Here is a 26,590-nt window from a genome sequence, read left to right as displayed (position 1 = left end):
CTTGCCCAAACTCGCCAGAGGTTTAAATATAGAGGTCTGAACATGCACTCCATTGAAAGCAAGCCCAGCACCTGTATATGCCTTCTGATGCACCCACTGTTTTGAAACAAGGATATCAAAGATGCTACATGAATACAAGGAGAGATTTTACACATTGCTAGCCCATTAGCCAACAAAATCTCCCATTCCCACCCTGAAATTGAAAGGACAGCTCTATCTTTCGTTCAACTCCTTTTCCAAAACACTTTTTAGTATATGTATGAAATCAGAAAATGACACACCGAAAGGGAGGCCACTTTAGCTATATGGCAAGCTCATATTGCCCAATTGTGGCTGGCCATGTTCCTAATTGGCAGCAAATCCCGCCCATTTTAATAGTACCTACTTATTGTGATGGGGGCAAGAATACTCTTATAACTTACTTGCATGCAGTTCTGTGTAAAATGTTGGGGAGTTGCAAAAGCATGGCAGTTCTCCAAAAAGACTGCAGAACTTCACATTCCCTGCTAAAATCCCCCCCCCCAAACAGCAACTAATGGAAACATCAGTGGCTGTTTCTGGGGTGCATGGTGGGGAGAGATTTTAATAGGGAATGGGTCAAGGTTATTAGCAAGGCTTTAAAGCCTGTTCCTGGAGATAGTTAGGATTACAAGGTTTATTACAAATGTAGACCATATGGCTTCTTTTTATATCTCCTAATAAACAGAGGTATAGGTGCTCTGAAGAACAGTAAGATGTTGGTTGGAAAAGGAGGGCAATATGCCTCCTCCCCAGTGTCATCTCTGCAATGCAGCAGCCACTTGAGGCTTCAGGCAGAACCATAATCCCAAACGCTGGATTTTATTGTTCCCCTCTGCCCAGCTTGGTTTTTAAAAAGGGCTGTTTGAACAGAACTCAGAATTGCAATCATTATTCAAATTAGATTTCACTATAAGGCTGCGAGAATTAGAATAACAGTGTATTATGTTGATTGTTGTTGTTAAAAGGCACTTGTTCAGCTAGAGGCAAAACGGAGTTAAGGAAACATGCCCTTCTTAAGCCACTGTATTCATTACTCTGCAATATTACACACTTCCATTTATATTCCCAGAGATATAGACACATTTGGCTCAGTAAATGCAGATGAATGCAGCCTTCTTTGTTATAATTTGTTAATACAAATACACTTAGATGAAAACAGGACTGGAGAATTTAACTATGTATCAGAATTAATTTTAAAGTTAAACTACTGGGGGTGATACGCTGACGATTATCTGCAGAGAATTCTAGTTTAAAGCTCTGCTATTGTGCAGCTGTAACTAAACAGGAGGATGGTCCCTATTGCTGCTGCTGTTATGATCAGACTATCAGACTGTTTGTCACAGTTGTGATCTTCAAAATGACAAGGGCAGAACCAGCTTAAAAATGTTTTGATCCAGCACAGTTTCAGATAACTGATAACCATTAATGCCCAAGAAAATTAGAAAGAGAGCAGGGCATTTATGAGTGCTGTAAAGTACTAATGGTGCCCAGAGAATATGAGGCCTGTGGAAGTGTAAACAATGGAAGGAGTAGCTTTACTAAAGTTGATCTTGAGCTGGGACTCAGAGGAAGAAAGGGAAACAGCTTCCTGAACATACCAAAAGAGAAACTTGTAACTCATATTGCACAGGGACAGAAGAAACTGGTGAGATGAAGGAATTTAAGAACACATTATGTCAGGAGGAGTAATGCCCCAAGAAGAAGACACATTCAGAAGAATTCAGATCACTCCACTGTTGTGCCCCAGCCGTCTCTTCCTCCTTGTCCCTGCGCCTTGCTCACTCCGTGCCTGCTTAGGGGCCACAAAGGCTGGCCGCCTCTTTCTCCTCATCCCTCGTCCCTCCACCTCGCTTGCCCCGTGCCTGGTTTGGGGCCACAAAGGCCAGGTGGGCTGCAGCGGGGGCGAAGCAGATGTGGGGTGTGCGAGCCGCGGCGTAGCTCAGGAAGCTTCTCCGCTGCCGCCAGTGGAGAGCTCCCTACAGTCCTCGCTGCTGACAGCTTTGTCAGCCAGTGGAAAAACTGTGTAAGGGCGCTTGCAGCGGCAACTGCCAGGGGATCCCTTGGACCAGCAGAAGGTGAGCTCCCTGCATGCATGCACACCGCCGCCAGTTCAGCTCCTTGCAAAGATGCCCCCTGAAAATCCTGTCAACAAACTGGGAATTGATGGAGCTGTGTAGAGCACATGAACTGAGAGATGCACTGATGGGACGCCTACACTTCCCGTCAAACCTTTCGGAAAACTGACACGTGCCCTTCTCATGTCAGGCATCTTTTCTAGCTTGGCTCTCAGGAAACAAGGTAGCCTTTTAGAACAAAAGATAGGCTTAATGATGTATTATGCAACTTTTGTATCTTAACCTTCTGGAGGACAGTCTCTTTATGTAGGTTCACTTTCTTTGGCTGGGATTCAGATCTCCTATTAAGCATATCTCTTCTGGGGAATAGAGGTACAAATTCTATTTGAAGACTACCTCATAGCTTTACAATATGAAACATATTTGAATGATGAATATATGAGCCTTTGAATGATAAATATATGGGTTATTCAGTAGTTTAAATGAGCAATACACGTCACATATTTTTCCTCCTTTAACCAATCAGTCATACTATTAAATAGGCTACGTTGCTCATATCTAACTGCAGTGATGATTTCAAAGCCAAAGAATAAAATCTCAGCTGAGCAGATATTGGAACTCCAGATTTCTGAGGGCTTAAACTAGCCCGTCATGCTGTGCCCTTCATTGTATCTCATAAACATGTTGCTTGGATTAATGTGTTAATCTGCAATTTCATATAGTTTATACGAGGCCTGATAAGAGTTCCAGTTCAAGCCAGCTACTTGATAACTGGCAGAGTTCACACATAACAGGTTGGCCATATGAATTCTAATTCCTTATAATACTCATTTTTAATATGATTTGGGCTCCCCTTATATTGAACCCTGACCTCTGTTCGTAATCAAAACTCAGATGTACTTCATGGTTGATGTCTTGTTTTTGAGCCTGCACAGTTGGTATTTATCAGGCCAGCCTGCTGAGATCAGTAACAGCTGTTAGTTCTTACTTGATTATTTTAATCCTATACTTGGTTTTGATGAGAAAGTAACAGTCGTTTCCTCCCTGGTCACTAAAATTGACTTGAGTTGTTGTTGGGTTTCCCCCCCCCCCCCCTAAATGGCACAGCAATTTACAGAAAAATGACTTGGCTCCATCTGCAGTCCAGCAATCCATCTTCATCATGAAACGCGGAAAGTCATGTACGCCTGAAGGGCAGGGCATGCATCATGTAAATGTGATCTTTAGAAAAGCAAATGTATCTGGACTGAAGGGAGAAACGATTTTTCGTGTGGCCAGTTGGGGGGCAACCCCTCTTGAACAAGCCGACCGAGGGTCAGGGTGCTGTAACAGATGACATACTTGAAAGGAAACGGGTGTGCAGGCTGCAAGACCAACGCCAGGTGAAAAATTGAAAAGAGTCCAGTAGCACCTTTAAAACTAACCAACTTTACTGTAGCATAAGCTTTCGAGAATCACAGTTCTCTTCTTCAGATGCATTTTAGATGCATCTGGATGCATCTGACGAAGAGAACTGTGATTCTCGAAAGCTTATGCTACAGTAAAGTTGGTTAGTCTTAAAGGTGCTACTGGACTCTTTTCTATTTTGCTACTACAGACTAACATGGCTAATTCCTCTGGATCTATGACCAGGTGAAAAATTGTAGGCTAGAGCGTGGAAAAGAGCAGGGAGAGGAGAGGAGAAGAGGTCTAGCAGTGGGGGAGGATGCTAAAGAGCAGAATGGGCATCAGTCGGGGAGGGGAAGGAGTGAAGAGAATCCACCCCCTGGGAGTCAGTGACACAAACTGCCGCTGCCAGCTGAAAGCGCAACAACTATGAATCTGTAACCCAACCTGAATAAGCAGAAAGTGGAACCGGATGAGAGTGTGTCTGATTCCTTGGAAAAGAAGGGAAGTGTGGATATAGGACCCCTCCCTAGCTTGCTGAGGGCTCTGGCATTGCAGGTAACCCAAGCTGCTGAGGACATAGGGACTTGAGACTCTAAAACCTGTAAGGTCTCTCTCAGCAGTGGGATTTCTTTTCCTAAGCCATTTAGGCTTGGCGGGGATTTCTCCCTTTTTGCGGTTTGTACATTTGGCTATTAAAATCCTGTGTTTATTTATTTATTTAGCTATTTCTTATGCTGCCTCTTCAGAGGTGGCTTACAATTAAAACAACATCATAGTATTAAAAACTAGGGGAGCAGGATGCATACGTCAGGGTGAAGGCTCCTGTGTGCCTCCCATCTCATTCTAAGAGAGCTGAAATCTCAGTCCTTCAAAACCTCACTTCCTATTTGCAAAAGTACCTAGACTAAGATCATTAGAGCACTGAGCCTGCCTTAATGACACTCCTGGGCGACATTGCTAGAGGAAGTGTATGATCATTCTGCTCTCTTTTAAGCACCATAGACTCATTAAGAAATTAAACCAGCGGTGAGCCTTTCATAAGGTGGCTCTCCCTTGGGGAATGCTTTAAGTTGTTTTGGCTGTCTGCACAGTGATACTGATCATAAAAGTTCAATGCATTAACTCAATACAATGACAAGCTCTTCTATTTACAGCGTAAATCTAAGGCTTCCTTTTCCTCAGAGGGACTCATTGGAAATCCATGCAAGGCTCTGGCTGTGGAAAACTGTGTCTCATGTATGCCTTGACATTTTTTTTAAAGCCCTCTGTCTTTGTAGTAGAGATAACATGGAGCAGGGTGATATAATTGCAGTAAAGAGGCCCCAGAGCTGGAAGTAATAGGGTGGTTCATCTGATATGTTCTGCAGTTGTAAAATAAGCCATGTATGTATGTTCTCTGGGGACAGAAAAGAGGCTTTTGAGGATTACATTTTATGTAGTATGAAAGCTAATGAGCTGGAGAGCAAGTATGAAGAAAAAACAGTACATAGTTCCCCTTCTTACCCTTCGCTAGTTTATTTATTTTTTGAATGTTTTTGTTTCCTCCTCCTTTGCAGTGTAACATCATTTTCCTGTTCCGCTACAGTAGATTAATCCTTATCTTTTTCTTACCAAAACAGACAGGTTTTCCAGACTTCCTAGAAATTAGTCCCCGATAGGAAGCCACAGTGACACTTACTGTTGAAACTTCAAAAACATCTGGGAAGAAACAGTGTCATTCAATAGCAATCACAAAGAGTCTTATAAAAAATGGGATAGCAACAAAAGTTATTTCTCATCAAGCAAAGGACTTTGACAAGTTTTTTATTGTTGCAGAATCAGTCCAGTCTTATCTTCATCTTTCTTGTACATCTATGAAATACTTGGCCCACTGTGCAAATAAGACATTGGCATGAAGCAGCTATCAGAGGAATCAGTTGTATCTAATAGCCAAAGAATGGCTCCTGTGCAGATCCAATACTGTCCACTGGCCAGCCACAGCTATTGGAACGCCCAGGGTTACAGGAAAAAATGTATCAGCTGGGTCAATGCAGAGGCAGGCACAGCCAGCAGCAGGAGAAGGGGAGGGATGGAACCAAAACTGAAGGAGGGGGGACAAACGAGACAGAGACAGCAAGCCAAAGCCTATGCTGGAACCAAGGGAATAATAAGCTGTGCTGAAGCCAAGGGAAGAAAATCAGGCTAGATTTGGCAGGAGAAGCCAGCAAAGCAAGGATGAGTTTCCCCCTTCCTCATAGGTCCTGTATTCCTTTTGTAATCTTCTAAATGGAAAGCTAACCATAAATAAAGGAAAGGAAATGGTATGATTGCTGAATCACATAGGCATGGTATAGGCTGAGGGGTGAGAGGCTACTAAGAGTACACAGCATTCTATCTGATACCTGATTGGACTTTCCATGATAGGATCATTTATACCATTAACAACATCATGTCATCATAGTGATTTTGCAAAGAGATTATGATTACACTGGAGACAATGCAGGGACAGATGTATAGACTGGTTTACTAACAGTGCAATCCTAATTAGAGTTGCACCAATCTAAACCCATTGATTTTAGTGGGCTTAGACTGGAGTAACTCTGTTTAGGATTGCACTGCAAGCTAGTGAAGCTCTTCTAGTCCAGTCCCTGACCTATCAGGATCCTTCGTGCAACTTCTCATTCCCATCAGCTCCAGTATAATCCCATATTACTTCTCAAGTAATGCAAGCAAACACCATCATGAATGATGAAGGTATACCATGCTTAGACCTGATTCATGTGCTTGTAATTTTTTATGTGCTAGAAGGAATTTTGCTGGCTTCAAGAAACAAACATTCATTTGCCATCCACATGAAACATATATTTAATGTCAGATGGGTATGCATGTTGGATCGTAGAAGAAGAACAAAATCCAAGTCAACACCTTAAAGACCAACACATTTTTCTGGGATATAAGCTTTCGTGTTCAGGTACTGACAAAATATGCTTTCACTCATAAAAACATATGTACCAGAATGTGTTCATAGAATCGTAGAGTTGGAAGGTGCCTCCAGAGTCATCTAGTCCAACCCCCTGCACAATGCAGGAAATTCACAACTACCTCCCCCCCCCCCTCCTGCTCCAAGCCCAGAAGATGGCAAAAAGCCTCCAGTATTCCTTGCCAAACAGGCCTGGAGTAAATTGCTTCCTGACTGCAAAGTGGTGATTGGCTTTACCCTCAGTGCGTAAGAAAGGAGAACAAGAACTAAGCACTGATGTAACCCTTCCTGCCCTCTCTCATGGTGCCCTCTCTCATGTCTAGTTTCACAGAATCAGCATTTCTGTCAAATAGCCATCTAGCCTCTACTTAAAGATCTCCAAAGAAGGAGAGTTCACTACCTTCTGCGGAAGCCTGTTCCACTGAGAGACTGATATAACTTTCAGGAAGTTCTTCCTAACGTTTAGCCAAAAACTCTTGATTTAATTTCAACCCATTGGTTTTGGCCCAACATGCTGGGGCAATGGAAAACAACACACCATCCTCTGTATGACAGCCCTTCAAGTACTTGAAGATGGTTATCATATCACTTCTCAGTCGTCTCCTCTCCAGGCTGGTTTTTAAGGTGTTGGACTCAGATTTTGTTCCATTGGTGCTAGAAAGTGCCACCAAGTCATAGCCAACTTATGGCAACTTCTGTTGGGGTTTTTGAGGCAAGAGACTAATGAGTGGTTTGCCATTGACTACCTCCACATAGTGACACTGAGCTTCCTTGGAGATCTCCCATACAATTATTAACCAAGGCCAACTCTGCTTAGCTTCTGAGATCTAACAAGAGCGATCTTGCCTGGGCTATCCAGGTTGTTCTATATGTATTTAATGTTATTACCAGTTTAAGTACAGGTGGTCTGATTAATATGCACAGAATCTGAGAAGTGGGAAACAGTATAAAATATGCAGCTATAGAGTCAAGGACAGCATCAGATCTGAACCTACTTTCATATAAATACCATTTATCCTTTAATATCTGGTACAGTCTTTTTTTAAAAAAATTCAATTACGCATAGCACCACACTATCAGCTTTTCTGGTGACACTGAGAGAATAAACATACTTCAGGCAAATATGAGTTTCTCCAGCAAGCAAATACTGTGTTATTTCCATGCAAAAGTATATGCGTGTCATGGAGGCTCAATTTGTATTCATGAGTAGTTTGTTGTTCAGTGTACCTCACGACTTTGAGATCATAAGCTAGGTATATCTCAACTGTGCAAGGAAATAGAAAGCAAACAACAACACTGCAAATGTCAATCCACCAAGAGCTAATAACTTTCTTCTGAAGCCTTGTGCATGGGGAGAATTGTATGGCCCATCTGGACAGGAGCACTGGATTATTTCATATTAAAAAAGTCTTTCTGATTGATATTGTAAGATTGATCTCCCCCCCCCAAAATAACCTATCTTGATTGACAGCTCTATTGAAAGGTCCAGGGAGATATGATTGCACCTGCTTGAATGGTTTTATGCTTACCCATTTTTTTCCTTTTAAAATCATTTTATTTCCCCTGTACTTTTACTTATTTATTTAAAATATTTATATCCCACCCTGTCTCCACAAACTCAAAGCACCTAATAGAACAGCAAAACCTGCAAGGACACAGACATCATAAGCAACAAATTAAAACCAATATGAAGTTAAAACACACAGTTAAGAACACAGCCAAAGCCCATTTATCCTCCACCAAATCCTCTCTGGAACAAAATAATCTTACAGTTCTTCCTGAATGCAAAAGCACTTTCCATACCCACCCTGTTTATTCTCACTATCTGCATATGAAAGGGGTCCAAACAACAACAAAAGTTATTAAAGGATCCTAGTTGCTGAGCCACTTTCAGCTGATATTTTTAGCTATTAACAGTTTTATTTCTGTTAATCCAGCAGCTACAAAACCTCAGAAGGATATGTATGTGGAAATTTATGTCAAGGCTTGGTTTTTCCCTGAGCACTCTGAAAAATCCATCTGTTGTTTTTTCCAGGTTACCAGTCTGTTTTGTCCAATCAACAGCAAGGGTTCCAAGGACTCCTCGGAATGCAACAGCCTCCCCAAAGTCAGAACCTGATGAATAATCAACAGGGAAATCAGGTGCAAGGCATGCTGGTCCAGTATCCAGCCATGTCATCTTATCAGGTACCAAGCAACTATTTGGACATCTACATTGTTCAAAAAAGGGAAAGCTGCTAACTAGTCATGGGCACAGAATGGGAAAAACCCAAAACGAGAGTTTCATGTTTCATCGCGATCCACAAATCGTGAATTACAAAATTTCACAAAATTGATTCGTTTGCCGAAATGATTCATTGGTTTCGTGGCTCGTCAAAACCCAGGGCATTTCAACGGTCCCCTTCATACCCAGAGATGCCAAACTTGCAGGGAGACTTAAGCACGCTCTCCTCCACCCACCCTCCCAGTTTGCAATATGTTGATTGGGAAGGTCAATGGGAAGGGTGGGAAGTGCTGCCAGAGTGCATGACTGAAACAGGGACCGGGAGTTGCTGGATCAGAGGAAGACGGACCGGCCATGATGTGGAGTTGGGCTGGGAAGACGGAGTGAGGGGTGGACGGCAGGCAGGGATAGTCTCAAGAGTTTGGGATGTGGATGAGGAGCTAGATGTTCCTCCAAAACCTCACCGTTCATCCCAAGATGTCCCCTAAGGGGCGCCCACCAGAGACTTCCAGCTCCTGGCTGTATTGTGCAGAATGGAAGCTCTCCAGATGGCTAGGAGAGCTGCCAATCAAGGGTAAGTGGGCTATGATTGGGGTTTCCAATGGCAACAAATGGTCTGGGCCCATTGTTGCCTAGGGAATCAATGGATCGGCACCAGCCTATCTGAAATTACGAATCATTCACGAAGCTAACGAAACAGGCCAAAAAGTCATGAATTTCTTGATAATTTCATGATAACCACAGCCCCACAGAACGCAGTTTCGTGACACACGAAACGGCCCATTTCGTGACGAAATTAGCTTCTTATTCCGATTTGTGCCCATGTCTACTGCTAACATGTCACAGGGGGTCCATAGTTATATATGTGCTATCACTACAAACCCTGGCTGAGCTGAAATGTCTCCCTCCACTATTTTTTCAATCATTCACAGTATGCAGGCTCACATACCCTTCTGTGACTTTTAAGGGGTGTGTGTGAAAAGAAGTGTAGTGTTTGCCCCAAACAGCAGTGGAATTGATCACATCTCTCCTACTTCCAGGTGCTCTCCTACTTCCAGGTGCCATTCTACTTAATATTATGTGATTTATTTATTCTAAATGTTGATAAGCCCGCCTTTGTACCAAGTCAGAAAGAAAGTATGTTACTTACTTGGTTACTTTCTTTGTCTATGGATTATAACTTCGAACAATGTATATTTCAGTGTTCTGCCTAGTCTAGTTATAAATTACTCAGTGGTAGAGGTATCTGACACTGTCTTAGTAGAAGAGACTCTCATACCCAACAAATTGTTTCTCTTAAGTAAGCTGTTTCTCTTAAGTAAAAAAGTAAAAAACCTTAGCTGTGTGGGATTAAGTATATTCTCAGCAAGAAAGAAGGTAACTTAGTTTACTTCCTATCTGAACTGAAACCTTGTAAAGTATGACAAGTCATCCTAGTGCTTCCATTGTCCACTTGTTGCTTTATAGAAAATGATAAGAAACCAAATGAAACTCAATTTGTATTTTAAAGTATTCCATTTGTCTTGCTTGTATTCCATTGCCTGCTGCAGTTTTTTTTTAATAGGAAGAATTATAAGGCTAACCTAGGCAGAAAAACACAGTATTGCCTTTGTCAGAATGCCTTTGTCTATCAACTCCAAAGGAATGGGATAGATTTACAATGCTCACATTAGATCTAAATTCAGAATACCTTAATCATTAACTATAACATTTAAGGTAGTTAGGCAACCACAGTTAGCTATTTAAGGATCATTATCCCTAACTGTATCTTCAGCAAGCTGTGAAATGCATGACAGTATGCTTATCCATAACTCCCACAGTAGCTGTGTTCCAAACTACACATTTCAAAGAAAGGCATAGACCTGTCAATCCACATCTTCCAGATTGTTTTGTTGGAAAGAAAAATTCTGGTGGTTTGCATTGTGTTACCATTTCCATCCCCATATCGCACAACAACAGTCATCAAGGGGTATCTCCAACCAAGTCCTGCATTTCCACCCAATTACATGTTACTTTAGCTATGTTCATCAGATGAATAAGGAATTTGATGATGAACTAGAAATATAATATTCAAAATCCAGTGTTTGATCTAATCAGCTTTTCTGCTAGCAAAAAAGAAAAACCATTCTCTCTGACTACTCGAAGAGGTTGAATTAAGTCATGGGACCTGCCCGTACAAGAGTCATGTGGAGTGGAGGCTGTACTGTGGAGGGGAATTGGATGAGACTGAGTGAAAAAGCTGGACTGATCCGGCCCCCAGTCTGGACTTTGTACAGGCAGGTCCCTAAGTTGATTATAGAAAGCTGAATATTTGGAGTCAATGTTTTAATACTGTTAAGGAAAAAATTAGAATCTAATCAGTATTTTTTTTCCTGGCATCACGAAAGATCATTAAAAAGGCAAAATTTCATATGTATACACCAGATGAATATAGAAACAAACTAACTAAATGTCAGACATAAAATATAGTTCATAAAATCATTGCCATATACAGAATTAACATGACAAAATGCTTTGCAATTGCTTGTCAGAAAAACGAGATGTTGCAATTCAGTTATGAACTTTTTCACTATTGATTTAACTTTCCAGAAATAAACAAGGAAGCAAAATGTAATGTTAAAATTCAGATTCCCTAGCCGAATAAAACAGTTAAATAAAGGTGAATTCCCCCACCTGTCTATGTATTCCTCCTCCCTCCAAGATACTTATTCCTACAATTTGGTATTTCTTGCGTCTTCCACACTAATAGTGCAAGTGCCCACTGAGTCCCTTATATAGCTTTCCCGTGCGTCACTCTTGATGCAGCTCACAGGGAGGCATCATAAAAGTGATCTGCTGTCCTCTCCTCTGGCCACAGCAAACCCCTCACCTCCCCCCATGTCAAGTGGAGACGGGGTACAGAATGGCATTCTGAAGTAAACTAGGAAGTAAAATGTCATTTTAAAATTCAGGTTCCTAAGTTCAATAAAACCAAAGATTGTTTTGGAACAACATGTCAAAAGAACTTATTATTCAGCTAGCAGTTTTAATGCCAGCATTTGCAGAAAGCTTATTGGGATAGCTTATCAGCTAGAAATATTCCAGCAATGGCACTATTTCATTCAACTGGTACCTACAGAAGTTCCTCCTATCTGATAAAACCCCTTTACCCTTGTGCCTCTTTTGAGGTAGAGAAATTCCAGCTCTCCTTATTCAATTTTTCTATTGTATGTCAGAAAAAAAGATTTAAGTTTCTTTATATTGTCAGTCTGCACATCCAATAGCAAAGCAAAGCCATCCAGTAAAGAAGAGATAGGCTCCTTTCACACTTACAGTTTAAAACACTATTTTTGAGTAGTCAGGACGATTGCAATGGCTTTGGTTTGGCACCCTCTCCTTTCATACCATTCCAAGAAGTTTTGATTTGGCCTCTTGTGATTCCTTTCAGATCTGCCCTGAAGCCTCTGTTCAGTTTCGGACTTTGGGGGCATTGCAGTGCACGTCACTGTTGTTTTTTTAAAAACTTCGAGCATGCATAGTAAAGTTTCAACATTACTACATCTTCTGACTGACAAGCCCCCACCCCATGCCCACCCTCATGTCAACTCCCCACCCCCAACCCACTGTTCTCAGAGGTAAGGCATGACTTCCCTTTGCAGGGGGAGGCAGCAAGCAGACGTACCCAGCCCCAGCTCAGCTGAGATGCGCCAAGCCAGGGGTTGGCTGGGGTGGCTACTCTTCTGCTCCACAGCCTCCTGGCTGCGAGCCATGGTGGCCGCTCTCCTGGTCCACAGCCAGGGAGGTCTATGGAGCAGGAGAGCAGCCGCCCCAGCCGAGTCCCAGCTTGGCGCATCTCCGAGCGAGCAGCGAGCCACAACTTGGCACATCTTAGCTGACCCGGGACTGGGTACGAGTCTGCTCGCCCCCCTCATGCAAAGAGAAGTCCTGCCTTACCCCTGGGAACAGTGGGGTGAGGGTGGTGGTTGACAGGAAGGCTGCAGAGGAGAGCAGCCACCCCAGCTAAGCTGTGGCGAGCCTGCTTTGCTTGCCCAGGAGGGCTGCAGAGTGGCCCAAAAAAATGGCAGGAAAGGAGTTCAGAGAGCTGACTTGGGTGGGTGTGGTTAATGCCATACAATCCTGTCAGCTCCCAGGGAAAAGGAGAGGGGTGAGCACTCCAAAAGTGTTCACACTGGCATTAATCTGGCAGCTGATTAAAAATTAACATTGGGGTATGTCCACAGGGAGAAAAATCGGGGTAACACGGACAAAGAGCTGCACCGCGTCCCATGGCTAGTTTGCAAGTATGAAACCCCTGCAAATATGAGACATGGAACAGGTACAAACACACTTTAAAATCTGAGTGTGAAAAGTACCATCGTTTCTCCTCATAGAACCTCTGCTTTTATTTAGCAGTTAAATGCCAGAAGTTGTCCTGATTTAGTTATCTAGTTGCTGCAATGCTTCATGGGTCCCACTTAAGTACAAAAGAACCGAGACTAGAGTATTGCAAAGTAATTCTGATAATATGGTGGAGAGCACAGGTACATGATACACTCTGCTTTTAAAGCTTTATTTTGATGCTACAACGACAGCACAATAGTGCCCTGAACTCATGCAGCTTCTCCTCAGATTCAGAGTCCCTCCAAAGAAAGAAAAAGCCCAAGGCTGCTTTCGCATTATGAGGATTCTGCACTTTACATCATTACTGTGGATGTAAAGCCATGTGCATTGTTGATGGAAATTCCATACATAGGGATTTTCTGCAGTTGATCAGTGTTTCCCACTCCAGATGTCTTGCAGATTGTTTCCCTGGGCACTCTAGACAAAAACTGCCTCTATTTTTCCCCTTACATCTCTGCAATGAAACGGCTGGAGATTTCATCTTTTTTAAAAAAAAAACCTGAAAACAGAATTCAGAGGAACTAAAATTTGAAATAGAAATAGATAAGTGGCAATAGAACATTATATTAGTGTCCCTGTCTTTCTCTATGTGGATGATTTTGTCTCGCTCCAGAGTTGATTTGCAAAGGGACTCACAAGTTTTTTTTTTCAATTATTGTCTGTATGAGAGTCTGGTGATTAACTACCAGAAATCTAAGATCGTACTCTTCACCAAAAGTAAGAAATGGTCCCCATTACAGTGGTCAATAAATGGGTTTAATATTGAGCAAATTCTGCTGATAATTTTAATAAGTTCAAAGTCATGCTGGGGAGAACCCATGGTCAGAAAAACTCAGGAAGAAAGGAGCTCAAGATGGGTGGGCGTTTCTTAAAAGCGAGATGTTAAAGGCACAATCACAAACTATTTCAATGAGAAAGAAAAGTGGGAGGTACCCAAAGAAGCTAGGGTGGCCCCATAAACAGCTTTCTAAAGATCTGAAAATTTAAAAAGACACATTTAAGAAATGGAAGGAAAGATGTATAACCAAGGATGAATATAAGCAACTTACCTTGTAAGTGGATAACTTGAATTGCTGCTATATGCCAATAAAGGCTAACTTGACTTGAAGCAACTTACCAATGCTTGTCAAGAGACTGTTAGAAAGGCTAAAGCTCAGTATGAGGTTAGGCTAGTGAGAGATGCTAAACACAACAAGAAAGAGCAAAAAAAAGAAAGAAAGAAAATGTTAGGCCCACTCCAGGGAGAGGAAAGTGAGATTTTAACAGGTGATAAAGAGAGGGCAGAATTGCTCAATTTCTACTTTGCCTTGGTCTTGACGTGCAAGGGAGTCTGTGCTCACCCTGGCAAAAAGGGAACACCTGAGAAAGAAATGGAATTGCAGCCTAGGATAGACATTGGGGTGGTACGTAAACACCTAGCTTCTTTAAGTGAAATCAGTTCTTCAGGACCAGATGAATTGCATCCTAGAGCACTAAAGGAACTTTACTGTTAGATGGATTTGTTACTGGTTGACAGATCATACCCAAAGATTGCTTGTAAATGGTTCCTCTTCTTCTTGGGCAGGAGTGACAAATGGAGTGTCTTAGGGATCTGTCCTGGGCCCTGTGTCGTTCAACCTCTTTATAAATGAATTGGATGAAGGAATAGAGGGGATGCTCATTAAATTTGCAGATGATACTAAATTTGGAGGGGTAGCCAACACAGCAGAAAACAGAAGCAAGATTCAAGGTGATCTTGACAGGCTGGAAAACTGGCTAAAACTAACAAAATGAATTTCAACACAGCCTGCCTCTATTGGCTGCCTTGAAACAGGATATTTTGTAATAGGTCTGAGTGAAAGCTTGGATGAGAAACTGCCACTAGTCGGTATGACAAGTAATCTTATTTCTGATATGGGTAAATTAAAAGCTTTCTCTTTGACCATGGAAGTGTGACATTTAGAGCTCGTTGTGTCTGTACCCCCTTGTTCTTTGGCAGTACTCCTTCAAAAATCTTTACCTCCCTATAAGTATTATTTAACAATTCCATGCTATTGCAGAGCTTTTTTTATTTGAGAGATTGAATATTATACCTTATATGGGTTAGAAGGAAGATTTTTGAACAGGCCTTATTTTGATAGAATCTGCTCTTGTAGTCTTAATAGGATTGATACATCTTTACATGTCCTGTTTTTATGAGAATATCAGAGCTGCCGAAGCTCAGTGGTTAAGGGGTTTGGCTGCAAATCAGTACTCTGCTGGTTCAAATCCCACTACTACCATGAGCTCAGCCTTGGACAAGCCACTCCTCTCAGCTCCAGTTCCCCAGCTGTATTGTGGGGATAATAATAACACTAACTTGTTCACTGCTCTGGGTGGGGCACTAATCTGTCTAGAAGAATATATGTGCAGTTTATTTTTGTTGTTGTTGTTATTGTTATATTGAGCCACCTTTTACTGATCAATCACCACCACCCTGCAAGTTGGAAACACTATTTTATTTGCTTAAAGATAATTATCCTAAGATTACTTTGGTGGTAGCAAAATTTGTCTCAGTCCTTCTATCCCTTTCACCAAAAAAGATGAACAACTTTTTGCTGTTAAGATTTGTTAATTGATGAGCTTCTAAGGGAATAAAAGGAAAGAACATTATACCATTATTGTACTATAATGCAGTAGCAACTACCATTATACTATTACCATTATACCATTATTGTACTTTAATGCAGTAGCAACTATCATTTGTTTAAAAAAAAAACCACCAAAGCCTTGTGGCTGCAGCGCAGAGAAAAATGGGGAAATGTTGCCTGCAAGGGGCAAATTGTGGGGAAATGCTGCTGTGTGGGCGGGAAATATTTTCTTTCAAGATGACCTGAACACACCTGCTTGGACAAAGTTCTTTCCAAAAAATGTAAGAGTAAAGTAGGTTTGGAAAACAGCATACTGCGTCTGAGGAAGATATGGAAAGACGATTACAGCATAGGAGGTAGCCACAGTGGGGGAAAAACCTCCACGTGAAGGTAGTCCAAAGAACTCACTGGTTTCACTGTTAAGAATTAGCTGTAGTTTTGATTTCTTGGCCCAGTTTTTAAAAAGACAAGTTCTTGAAGCCAAACTAATTACCTGGGTGATTTTTGCTCACCCATGTAATTCAGCAGTACTGAATGAATTACGCTTAGAATATCATGAAGTCTACATGAACTGCTGCAAAAAAGTCTGTGCCAGTCCAGTATTCTAATTTTGAAATATTGCCACATTAAATCCCTTTTTCCATACGCACATGGATTAGGAAGAAAAAGAGGTGCTCCTTGAGTAATTTATTCAAGAAGGGATGTGTGTGTGCAAACGTGAATTATGACATCAAAAATGTTGGATTAATAATGATACTTTGCAGTTCATTTTCAGTGTTCCAGTTGCTTCATATACATTATCTCATTTTCCAAACTTGGATATCTGTCTATATACATGCAGACAGACAAACACAGCCAGTTCCCCTTCTCTTCTCTCTCAGAGTCTCTCTGCACAAGCCATCTGGCACACGTTCTTCAAGTACTGAATGGCACAATGTTTCCTGGGAACTGTAGTTTTAAAAGAGTCACTTGGGATCATTGTGGAGAGGGTTAAAAATACAAGTAAAATTAAGTTAGAAGCATTTTCTAGTGTTGTTTATGGGCTCAAGCCTTTACTGTCAGGCCTGGCTAGGGGATTCTCTCAGACCCTCCACTTCATCCAACATGATTGTATGAATTAAGGGTCTTTATTCAGATAAAACTCTCTAGAAGTGCACTGTTATATAGAAATTGTTTGGAATGCTGAAGCAAAGTCTTTCCCGACTTTCCCAGTTCCCTCCCCCCAGTTCAAACAAGTCAGTTGAAGTCAGCGAAAAGTCCTGCAAAGCTTATGTTCCCAAGGTCGTTTCCCATACTGATAAGACCTCTCTGCAAAGCGAAAGCAGAAAACTACACTACAGGAAGAAAGCCCATTCCCCACCCCACCCCCAGTATATATGCATTCACAATTATGGCAGGCAGGCTGGCTTGCCTGCCTGACATTTAGTCTCTCCTTCCCCGCCCCCCAACTCTGGGTGGAATCTACCAGGTCTTAAAATAATTCCACCCAGAGTGGGTGGGGAGGAATTACAAAGTTCCTCTCCTCCAGTAATCTCTCAACTTTCTTTTAAGACCTGGCAGATTCCACGAATGGGGTGGGGGGGACTAAAGGCTTGTGTCCATAAACTACACTAGAGAAATGCTTCTAATCTAACTTTGCTTGTATTTTCAACCTTCCTTTCCACAACAGTCCTAAGCGACTCTTTTAAAACTACAGTTCCCAGGAAACATTGCATCACCTAACACTTAAAAAAAAAAGTGTTAGATGTCTTGTGTAGAGAGACTCTCAGTTCTTAGATATGGGGAGGGTTGTCTTTTTAAAATAAGAGCAACCAAATTCTGCAATCGTCAACATTTGCTGATGGTGAACTATTAAGCCCACCAGCCTGCAAATGGCAGGAGCAAGGGGAGAAGATGGAAGCAGATTGGTATCCCACCGTTCTCATTAAACCAGCAGGTTATTCTCAAATGAAACGTTTCCCAAAGACGTTTAAGAACGTCAGTGAAGGGAAGTAAAAAATGTGCAGGGTCCAACAACAGTAACAAAGAAAGAAAATAAAATCTGAAGGCAAGGTAAGGGCTTCATACTTTACTTTTCTTTTAACTGTGTTCTTATATACTCTCCCCTAGGTGCCAATGACCCAGGGTTCTCAAGGACTGCCTCAACAGTCATATCAACAGCCAATCATGCTACCTAATCAATCAGGTCAAGGAACACTTACAGCCACTGGAATGCCCGTTTACTGTAATGTCATACCTCCTTCCCCACAGAACAATCTTCGATTGATTGCGCCCCAATGTCCCTCTAATAATGTTCCAGTTATCTCTGCCAACTGCAGGACAAACTGTGCGAATATGAACAATAGCGGATGGCAGGTCAAGTACTGAAACTGTGAAATTTATAGTACAGATACTTAAAGATAGTTGTGCATTTTTTTTAATGACCACTATCTCATGGCCTTCAACTGAAAAGAGGAATACAAAGTAAGTAATTGGTTAAGGAGCATAGAGAGACCTCACTGCTGGAAATATGTAAAAAACAACAACAACAAAACGTAATAAGTTGTTTGCTGGTTAATGGTGCATATTTTGTCATGTCCGCTAGGTATGCCTTTATAGCTAAGCTAGTGACATGAAATCATTGAGGTAAGATTTTTTCCTACCACTAAACACCACTGTGTAGATTATAATATCCCTGATTCAGATTAGTTTTGTACTTTGTGTTGAGTTTGTGAAGCTAAAAGTATTTAAAAATATAATAAAACCACATTGTACCAAAGTTGTAATGGACATTTTAAAAATTAATGAATGGAACGAATAATTTATATACACTATAGAGTTTTTTATGGATATCTACTGTATTGTAGTGTTAAATCACAATAAAGTTACTTGACCTCATGAGGAAAGGTCAGCTTTCTAGTATCTGCTTGGCCTCTTCATTCTTTCCAATCTATTCATTTGAACAGCAGGATTTGAGTCCAGTGGCACCTTAGAGACCAACAGAAATCTAAAGAAGAGAGTTCTGACTCAAAAGTACATACCTTGAAAAGCTTGTTCATATGTGAAGACAGTACTGGGACATTACAACAGGTGTATAGTTAGCGAATGCTACAGTATCAACTATTTTCCAATATTACGAAATGGCCAGTTGTTCCATGGAAAGCATCAGCTGCAACCTACCATGCACATGTGAACAGTTACTGTGAATAGTTACTTGATTAGTTTGATGATTGGTGAATAGGCATGTTGCAAATTGCATGATGAACAAGTTCAATAGTTGAACTTGTATGTTTGGAAATGTTAATCAGACATGAGCCAATCAATTCAGCCTGTTTGGTCTATGCCAAACGCCTGTGAACAGCAGCTGAAACATTTGCGTCAGGTTTTCACAAAACTGAATGCGCAAAGATGATGTTAATTTTATTTACTAATAATGATAATAACATTCAATTTATATACCGCCTTTCAGGATGACTTAACACCCACTCAGAGCAGTTTGCAAAGTATTTTGTTATTATCCCCACAACAACAAACATCCTGTGAGGTGAGTGAGGCTGAGAGAGATCCTAGAAGCTGTGACTAGCCCAAGGTCACCCAGCTGGCTTCAGGTGAAGGAGTGGGGCATCAAACCCGATTCTCTAGATTAGAATCCCGCACTCTTAACCACTACACCAAACTGGCTTTATTTATTTAATAAAGTGTATATCCCACCTTTCTGCCCTCATAAGGACCACCAAGTGACTTACAAGTTAAAATATACATAATAAAATTACATTTTAAAATGATTAAAACCAACCAAAATAACAATAACAGAAACAATACATAATTAAAACTAGAGCCTAAAACATACAAAGGCATTAAAAAAACAATTTAAACAATTTAAAACTCTGGGCATGAAGGAGAAATTCCTGAAGGAACACCAAAGGAAACAAAAAAGTTTTCACCTGCTGTTAAAAAATGGCAGACAGACAAATCTTCCTGGGGAGAGAGTTGCAGAGTTTGGCCACCACAACCAAGAATGCCCTCTCCTGGGTCACCACCCACCATTTTGTGATTGGTTCCACCTCCTGTGGCAGCATTTTGTGGTGGTGTCAGAATTCCCAAAATGACCACAGGCTCGAAGAGGCTGAGAACACTCCTCACTTAGACAAACACTGAAGGGTAGAATTTTATTAAAACATAGCATTTATTCCTGGCTTATTTATATGTTTTGTAACTGATTTACTTGTCTCTTTAAAACATTGCCAGTAGAGTAGAGCAGTTATACGTCAAGGACGGAGCTATAAGAGAACTGGGACCACGTGAGAAAATTGCACAGACAAGCACTTCACGGTTAGGAAGAAGCAATATGTCAAACAGTCACAAATGGGTCAGTGAACAGTCAGATCAATAATTGAAAAATCAGTTCCCCGTTCACAACTGGTGAATATAACATCAGTTGAACCTGTGGGTTCAGGGAGTTGTTGGTCTGGAGAATTACATCATACAGGGAAAGTTAGTGGTGATTGTAATCATTTGCTGGTTTTTATTTTAAAACCTTTTAAAACTCTTGGACCTTACAGCTCCTCCTTACTTTATATACCTCAGGAGGGCTCTGGTTTCAACTAGAGGGGTGCACTGAAAAAAAATTCCATTTCAATTTGGGATCTAGGGGTTCCAAACCAACTATGTACCATTATTTTTTCCTGCTGGAGCATAGCCAGTTCTTATCCGTTTGGTTTTTCTCGTTCTCGTGTGTTTCAGCCCTGTTCTTTGCAATGAGGGCTTCCAGGTTCTTTGGGGCAGCTGTTTTTGCAGCAAATTGCACCAAAATTGCGCAGATCACAATCCTCCCTCTAAACAATCGATCCACCTAGTTTTCCCCAGTCACACTACACACACAACAACAGTTCCTGACAAGTGTCAGCAGGTGCACAGAGAAACCAGCTGGCAAAGGGTAGTGGGGTAGACATTTGCATTAAAAACAATCCTACATTATGTTCACTGTTTTCTTTTTCTGTAGTGCCAATAAATTATTACCCTTGCATCCTTCTGTTGCCTTTTGGTTTCATGTTTCCTTGTAATTACTCCCAGGGAAGTGTATTTAAAAGTATAGCCTATGAAGTCTTCCAGGGCTTTTATCAAGTTTGATTGATTGAACAGGCCACTTGCACACACACCCCAGCAGGACTTTTTCTCACAGCGACCGTCCAAATTCCATGAAGAGAGCGGGGGTGACAGACCAGTGCCCAGGTAGTACTGCAAAATAAACAAAAATGCACCTTCCTGAACAGGACTACTTGGATGTAAGTCCCATGTTATTCAATAGTACTTATTCCCAGGGAAGTATTTTTCAAATTGTAGCCTATGAGTGAAGTCTGCACATTCCCAAAGCTGATAGCTAAGGTGAGGTCTCCCCTTCTGAAGACCCAAATGGCAGAGAAACAATGCCATTTCCTGAGTAGCAATGGGGGGGGGGGAGATGAACTCGTGCACATTGCGCACATTTCCCCTTCTTGCCAACAGAGTTAATAGTGTAAGGGCTCTTCCCCTTGGGATCCAGTTGGTGAATGCAAGAAAACAAGACACTGCCCTGTGAGGCCAGCACCTAACTGAGGACACTTGAACTTAAAACCTATGGTTCAAGTACCCTCAGGCCTGTATCAGTGGTGGAGATTACCATCAAATTATAGGTGAATTATGGCAACTTCTAGTGGAGTGTTCATGGCAAAAGACTAACAGAGGTGGTTTGCCTTTACCTGCCTCTGCAACCCTGGTCTCCCATCCAATTACTAACAAAGGCTGACCCTGCTTAGCTTCTGAGTTCTGATAAGACTGGGCTTGCCTGGGTTATCCAGGTCAGGGAAGGCCTATATTACATGTCACTTTTGTTAGCGGTGTGGATTTTGCCACCCCCAGTATAGTGTTTTGGACAAACCAGTGGTTCATTGGAGCGCCACTGAACTTCCTTAGTGAGAAGGTCAGTAATAGGGGACCACTCAAGGGCATACACTGAGGTCATGCAGAGGCACTATGAGGCTCGAATAAGCTCATCCGTTTTCCACATGAACTGACTGGCCACCCTAGAACACGTTATGAGATACTCTGCAACACACAAAGATTTCTCAGCAGGAAATCCGTTCAGAATTCCTTAAAGCTTAAAAAGTCTGAAATTATTCTGCTCAGACTACAGTTCCAATCTGAATCCCAGGAAGGAGGATAGGACACAAATGTGAAAAAAGAATTTATATTCTAGTCATTGTCACTGATCTAAAATAGTCCGGCTGGTATTGTTTGTATTGTATTAATTCTTGAAAGGTTTTGCAGTACAAAAATTGCCTCTAGTTTAAAGCAGACAAGAGAGCTCTTAAATGGACATTTTTTTAAAAGTTTACAGTTCAAGGGATTTTCCAGGTTAACAAACAAAATGGTGGATGCAGCAGCAGTGGAGGGCTGCTTGATAGATTGCCCTCTGCCAGCTACAATCATGTGACTGGGTACATCCAATAGTGGAGTTTCATAACCGGGCACCAAAATTCTTTCCAATCAGCCAATAGTAGAACTTGTAAGAGGAGGGGAACACTGGGCCCCTGTTGTTGCAACATTATAATGTTACAATGCATGCGCAAAAGTAAAAAAAAAAATGTGATGTGGATCACAAAGCCCGAAAAGCCTAACACTACACCAATGCTTCCGCAAACGTCTGAAATGAAAAACCAGACACGAAATCGAATCCCCGTCACACAGTGCAGAAGGCAGGAAGGACAAGTCAAATAAATATAGATTGGAGCAACCACATATAAATGCCGGCTTCAACCTCATGTGCAGAAAGAGCCAGTAGAAGTGATCCAATATTCATGGAACTGTCCAAACTGTGGTAATTGGGAGGAGCTACAAAGGGTTTGAAAATGATTACAAGAGTTAATGCAAATGGTCTCTCTTTTCCTGCACTGGGTCGTGGTATCCATTCAGAAAGAACAAAATGATTGTGGGTTTTTTGTCCTTGAAAACTACTTTGCGGGGGTGACAGGAAACAGAGAAGTTACAAGGGCACTTAAGCTTATCCCTGCCCGCTGCTTATCCGTTTCTAATTATTCTCTTTGCCTTCACAGAGTTTCATGTTTCTGTTACCAACATGCATTTTAAAACTCAGCAAAAAGAAATTCACAGGGGGAGGGGTGACTTGATAAATTGTGGGTGGGAAAGTTAAGCACACAGACAACGTGCTGTCTCTCTGTTCCAAATCAATCACTCCTCTAGGAGGTTTTCTCCATGCAAGTGTTTGAGCAGGTTTTCGTTTCTCTTGCAAAACCCACAATTGAAACTCCAGGGGGAGATGAGGGGGTGATGGTTATGGAGCCACTTGGTGATTATTTCAAGATAAGAAATAATGTACAGTGTAAAGATTACGCACAGACACCATCATTTTTCTGCTTAGAATCATTCCCTTCCAAAGCAGGTTTCCCTATATAAAAATAAAGCATTTGAGTGCCATTAGACACACTGGCATATGACACGTAATTTTGGATCTATGTGGGCAGTGCTTACATTTGCATACAAAGAATATTTAGCAACTTTCTTTTTAACGCTCCAGCTTTTCCTAACCACAAATTGCTTCAGATTTATGCGCTATTTTTCCATGGTTATGCCCAAGGCCATTGTATTTCTAAGTCTGAAGACTCCTTTCCTGTTGTGTAAGGTATCAAATTGCACATGCCAGTAAAAAGAAGAGCTGCTTGGGGAATTGAAAACCTTGGGTAAAACGGCCCCTTTAAAATTGCAAAGGCAGCATAAAGCCCTCTATACCAGGACAATAAAAGAGCAATAAAAACTGCAGGCACTTTAATAATCAAGCTAGATGCTTATAAAGAATCTACATTGAACTTTACAAAATAAGTCTCTTGAGTCCTACTTTATAAAGTTCCTCACAAACATGGCTGATCCCTTCAAAATAATAGGCAATCTCTAAAGTCACCAAAATTTGCATTATTTTTTAAACTTACTGTGAATAACACTGGTCATTAAATAAGCAGAACTTGCTAAAGCTTGGTTTGTAATTCTACCATAATTCCAGGACCAATGAATATTTGGTCAAGATGTTAACTATTTCTAAAAGTGAAGATGTAGGAATGTATTGAACATTTTATTCCAGTTGCTTTGGGGTTTTGTTCTTTAACTTTTTAAACAAAGAGCTCTTGCACCTGTATAGATTCTTTGTTCTAGATTTGTTTGCATCATTTCAAAAGGAAAATCTCTTTAACATCTATCCAGTTGAGAAGAAATTCTTAAGAAACTGAACCTTTTGTCTAAGCAGTCCTTCCAATAAACTCCAAGCATGCAGGAAGAAGCATTCCATTTTACAGGCAGTTGAAATCCTCACCTGCAATGTTCATACCCAGGTTCAGTTTGGCTTGCATTGTAGATGATGATGATGAGGTGGGGGTGGGGTGCTTATATACCGCTCTTCTGTGCAGATTAGTGCCGCATAGAGCGGTTAACAAAGTCAATGTTGTTGTTATCCCCACAACGCAGCTGGGGAGCTGGGGATGAGAGGAGCAGCTTAGCCAGCAGGCCAAGCCTGGAAATTCTGTTTTGGCAAAGTAAGATATTTTTCCATCTTATTATCCACCTTATCGGATCTCCTGTCATTGTATTAGGAAGTGGGATGCTTGGGAGTTAAACCATGCACCTGGTAGGGGGCCTTTTAGGACATTTGCCACTACTGGTTTTCAGTTGGTCCTGAAGATGTCACTCCTTTCCAAGACCAACTAGAGGAAAATAAGAGCCCTGCTGCAGCCAGCCAGCTTCTATATAAGCTCAGAGAACCACTACACAGCAGAATCCCAGCTCAAGCTGAACTGCAGGTTAGCAGTGTGCAACTGAGAGCCGGACCACACGATACGAATTACACATGAATGACACAAAAACTTACTTACACATGTTCCAACGTTTTTAACTACATGCGCCAGGACTGCAGGACCTCCATCGAACCCGTGTTCGTGGTGGCATGGGTTTTCTCTGCATACCACCAAGATATCCCATCATGCATCTCCACTTTGCACAGATAGGAAGCGGAAGATATAGGAAATAAGGGCACTCTGCATTGCCGACTTACTGATCATGACCACGTACATGTGCGATACACTGGAGGAGAAAACTTTGAATGCGTGCCTGGACCAGGACACGTGCTTATCGATAGAATGCTGGACACGGGCATTTGGGGTAAGAGGACTCCTGACACTCGCTCGGTCTCATGTAATCCGCATCGTGTGGTTCGACTCTGAGTAGAACCAGGGGTCCACCCATTGTCATTTACCAGGATTCCCAACAGCAGTATAGAGGGGTAAGCATGCTCTCTCTTTTGTACTTATTTCTGTAAACTTCTCCAGATTACTTAAATAAATCTCTCTTCATTTAACACTTGTGTGTTTATTGTCATCAAATCTAAAAGAACCATTGCCTCCTGGCAACACTTTTCTCACTGTGCTTTACTGATTCCAATAATTTTGTTTGTCTGGCTGTCTTTTGAAAACCCAACCTGATTGGGAGAAAGATACTTTAAGCACTTCAGTAAGTTTGGGCAGGACCAGGGTTTGGCTGCCTTCACCTGCACACTCAGTTTTTATTTACAGATGGGCTCCTGCACTTTATTTTAGAAGAACAGAAGGTACTTGTCTTTTTCCCCTACTGGAAATAATAGCAGTGGAGGAAGGCAATTTGTATCAGGAGAAAGAAGTGGTTCTTTGATGCTTTTGTATGAAATAAATGGGAGAGTTTCTCATGTATAATCTGACCCTTCGAAGGAGTCATGCCTCTTGTCTGGTTTGGGATTTATGTGTGTTTCTGTTGTTGAGGATAGGCAACATTTGCATGCATTTTCCTCATCTGTAAAGTAAGTGAGCTTTCTATTGCAAGGGAGGGAAATTTACTCTCTGTCTGTGAGCCCTTCCCAGTCTCTGCAGCTCTTACCTGCTGCCAGCTAAGGCAAACAAAACATTTGCTTTTCTTGTCTCTTGCCATGGTAATCTATGATGGGGCAAAGAGAACAAAAGCTGGTCATCTTCTCTACTTCCCTCAGTCTGCACAGCCATGTCTGCCTGCCTGAAGGTACAAGTAAATCTTTGCAACAGACCCAATCAACCAGCATAGTCCCAGAAAGCAAAACTACTCATATAAAAATAATCTCTGCTGATATGCAATCAGAAAGCCTCTCTAATGGTACAGTGAATGATTCATGGAAAGCAGAAACTCTTTGCAGAGAAATGCCAGTTCAGATGATCTTACTTGGCAAATACTTCTTCCTTGAACGTGTACTTGCTAAGTCACATTCTCATCTCTCCTCCTTCTCCTCTTCCAATTGCCATTTCATGCATTGTGGTGTAGAAACAGTATTGGCAAGGCACTTGCCTCATTATTTATGAAGGTCAGTTATTTTACTGTTTGGATTAGTTGCAGTAGCTGCATTAATGAATGAGGTTTGTTCAGGCTGGTTTGGATTGGTAGACCATGATGCTTTCCCAGGATCCATCTTCACTGGCTGCCAGTTGGTTTACAGGACCAATTCAAGATGATGACAAGTAATGGTATAATTTCATCATATTTTAGAGAACATCCTCTCCTCTTAGTTCCACAAGAATCAACAGGTATCAGTGTCAAGATGCTGGCCGCATCTGCCGTACTCATACTTGGGGGGGTTGGGGTTGGAGGTTATGTTGTTATGACTGTCTGTTGCAGCGGTGTTTCGTTACTCTCCCAGGATGTGAATTCTTCTTGCTCCTAGCTGCTGGGAAAGGAGCCCACATAGCCTTGAACCCTGTATCCTCCCCTGTGCAAATAGTTCCCAGCAGAATTAGGCAGTCTCTAGGAAGGGGGCAGGATATTAGCCTGTAAATGATATATCTTCTTGATATTTGGTGGTGCCTCATTCCTGACAATGAACCCAGTAAGAACATGAACTAGAAACTTTGCAATAAAG

At 41.5% G+C, this 26,590-nt stretch overlaps 1 protein-coding gene across 6 annotated transcripts in view; it reads left to right on the top strand.

Annotated features, from left to right (window-relative positions):
• ARPP21 (cAMP regulated phosphoprotein 21) overlaps positions 1 to 18,474 on the top strand; it is a 226,260-nt gene extending 207,786 nt beyond the window's left edge. For all 6 annotated transcript variants that reach the window (XM_054991305.1, XM_054991306.1, XM_054991302.1 and 3 more), the window contains 2 exons: positions 8,480 to 8,631; positions 17,767 to 18,474. In XM_054991305.1, coding sequence (XP_054847280.1) covers positions 8,480 to 8,631; positions 17,767 to 18,024 — 410 coding nt within the window. In that variant the 3' untranslated portion in view covers positions 18,025 to 18,474. The remainder of the gene's footprint in view (positions 1 to 8,479; positions 8,632 to 17,766) is intronic.
• The last annotated feature ends 8,116 nt before the right edge of the window (positions 18,475 to 26,590 follow it).

Source organism: Eublepharis macularius, chromosome 11 (assembly GCF_028583425.1).
Source record: "Eublepharis macularius isolate TG4126 chromosome 11, MPM_Emac_v1.0, whole genome shotgun sequence".
In the NCBI taxonomy this organism is placed as follows: Eukaryota; Metazoa; Chordata; class Lepidosauria; order Squamata; family Eublepharidae; genus Eublepharis; species Eublepharis macularius.
Note: the sequence above shows the minus strand (reverse complement) of the source record. Positions and strands in the feature narration are given on the sequence as shown.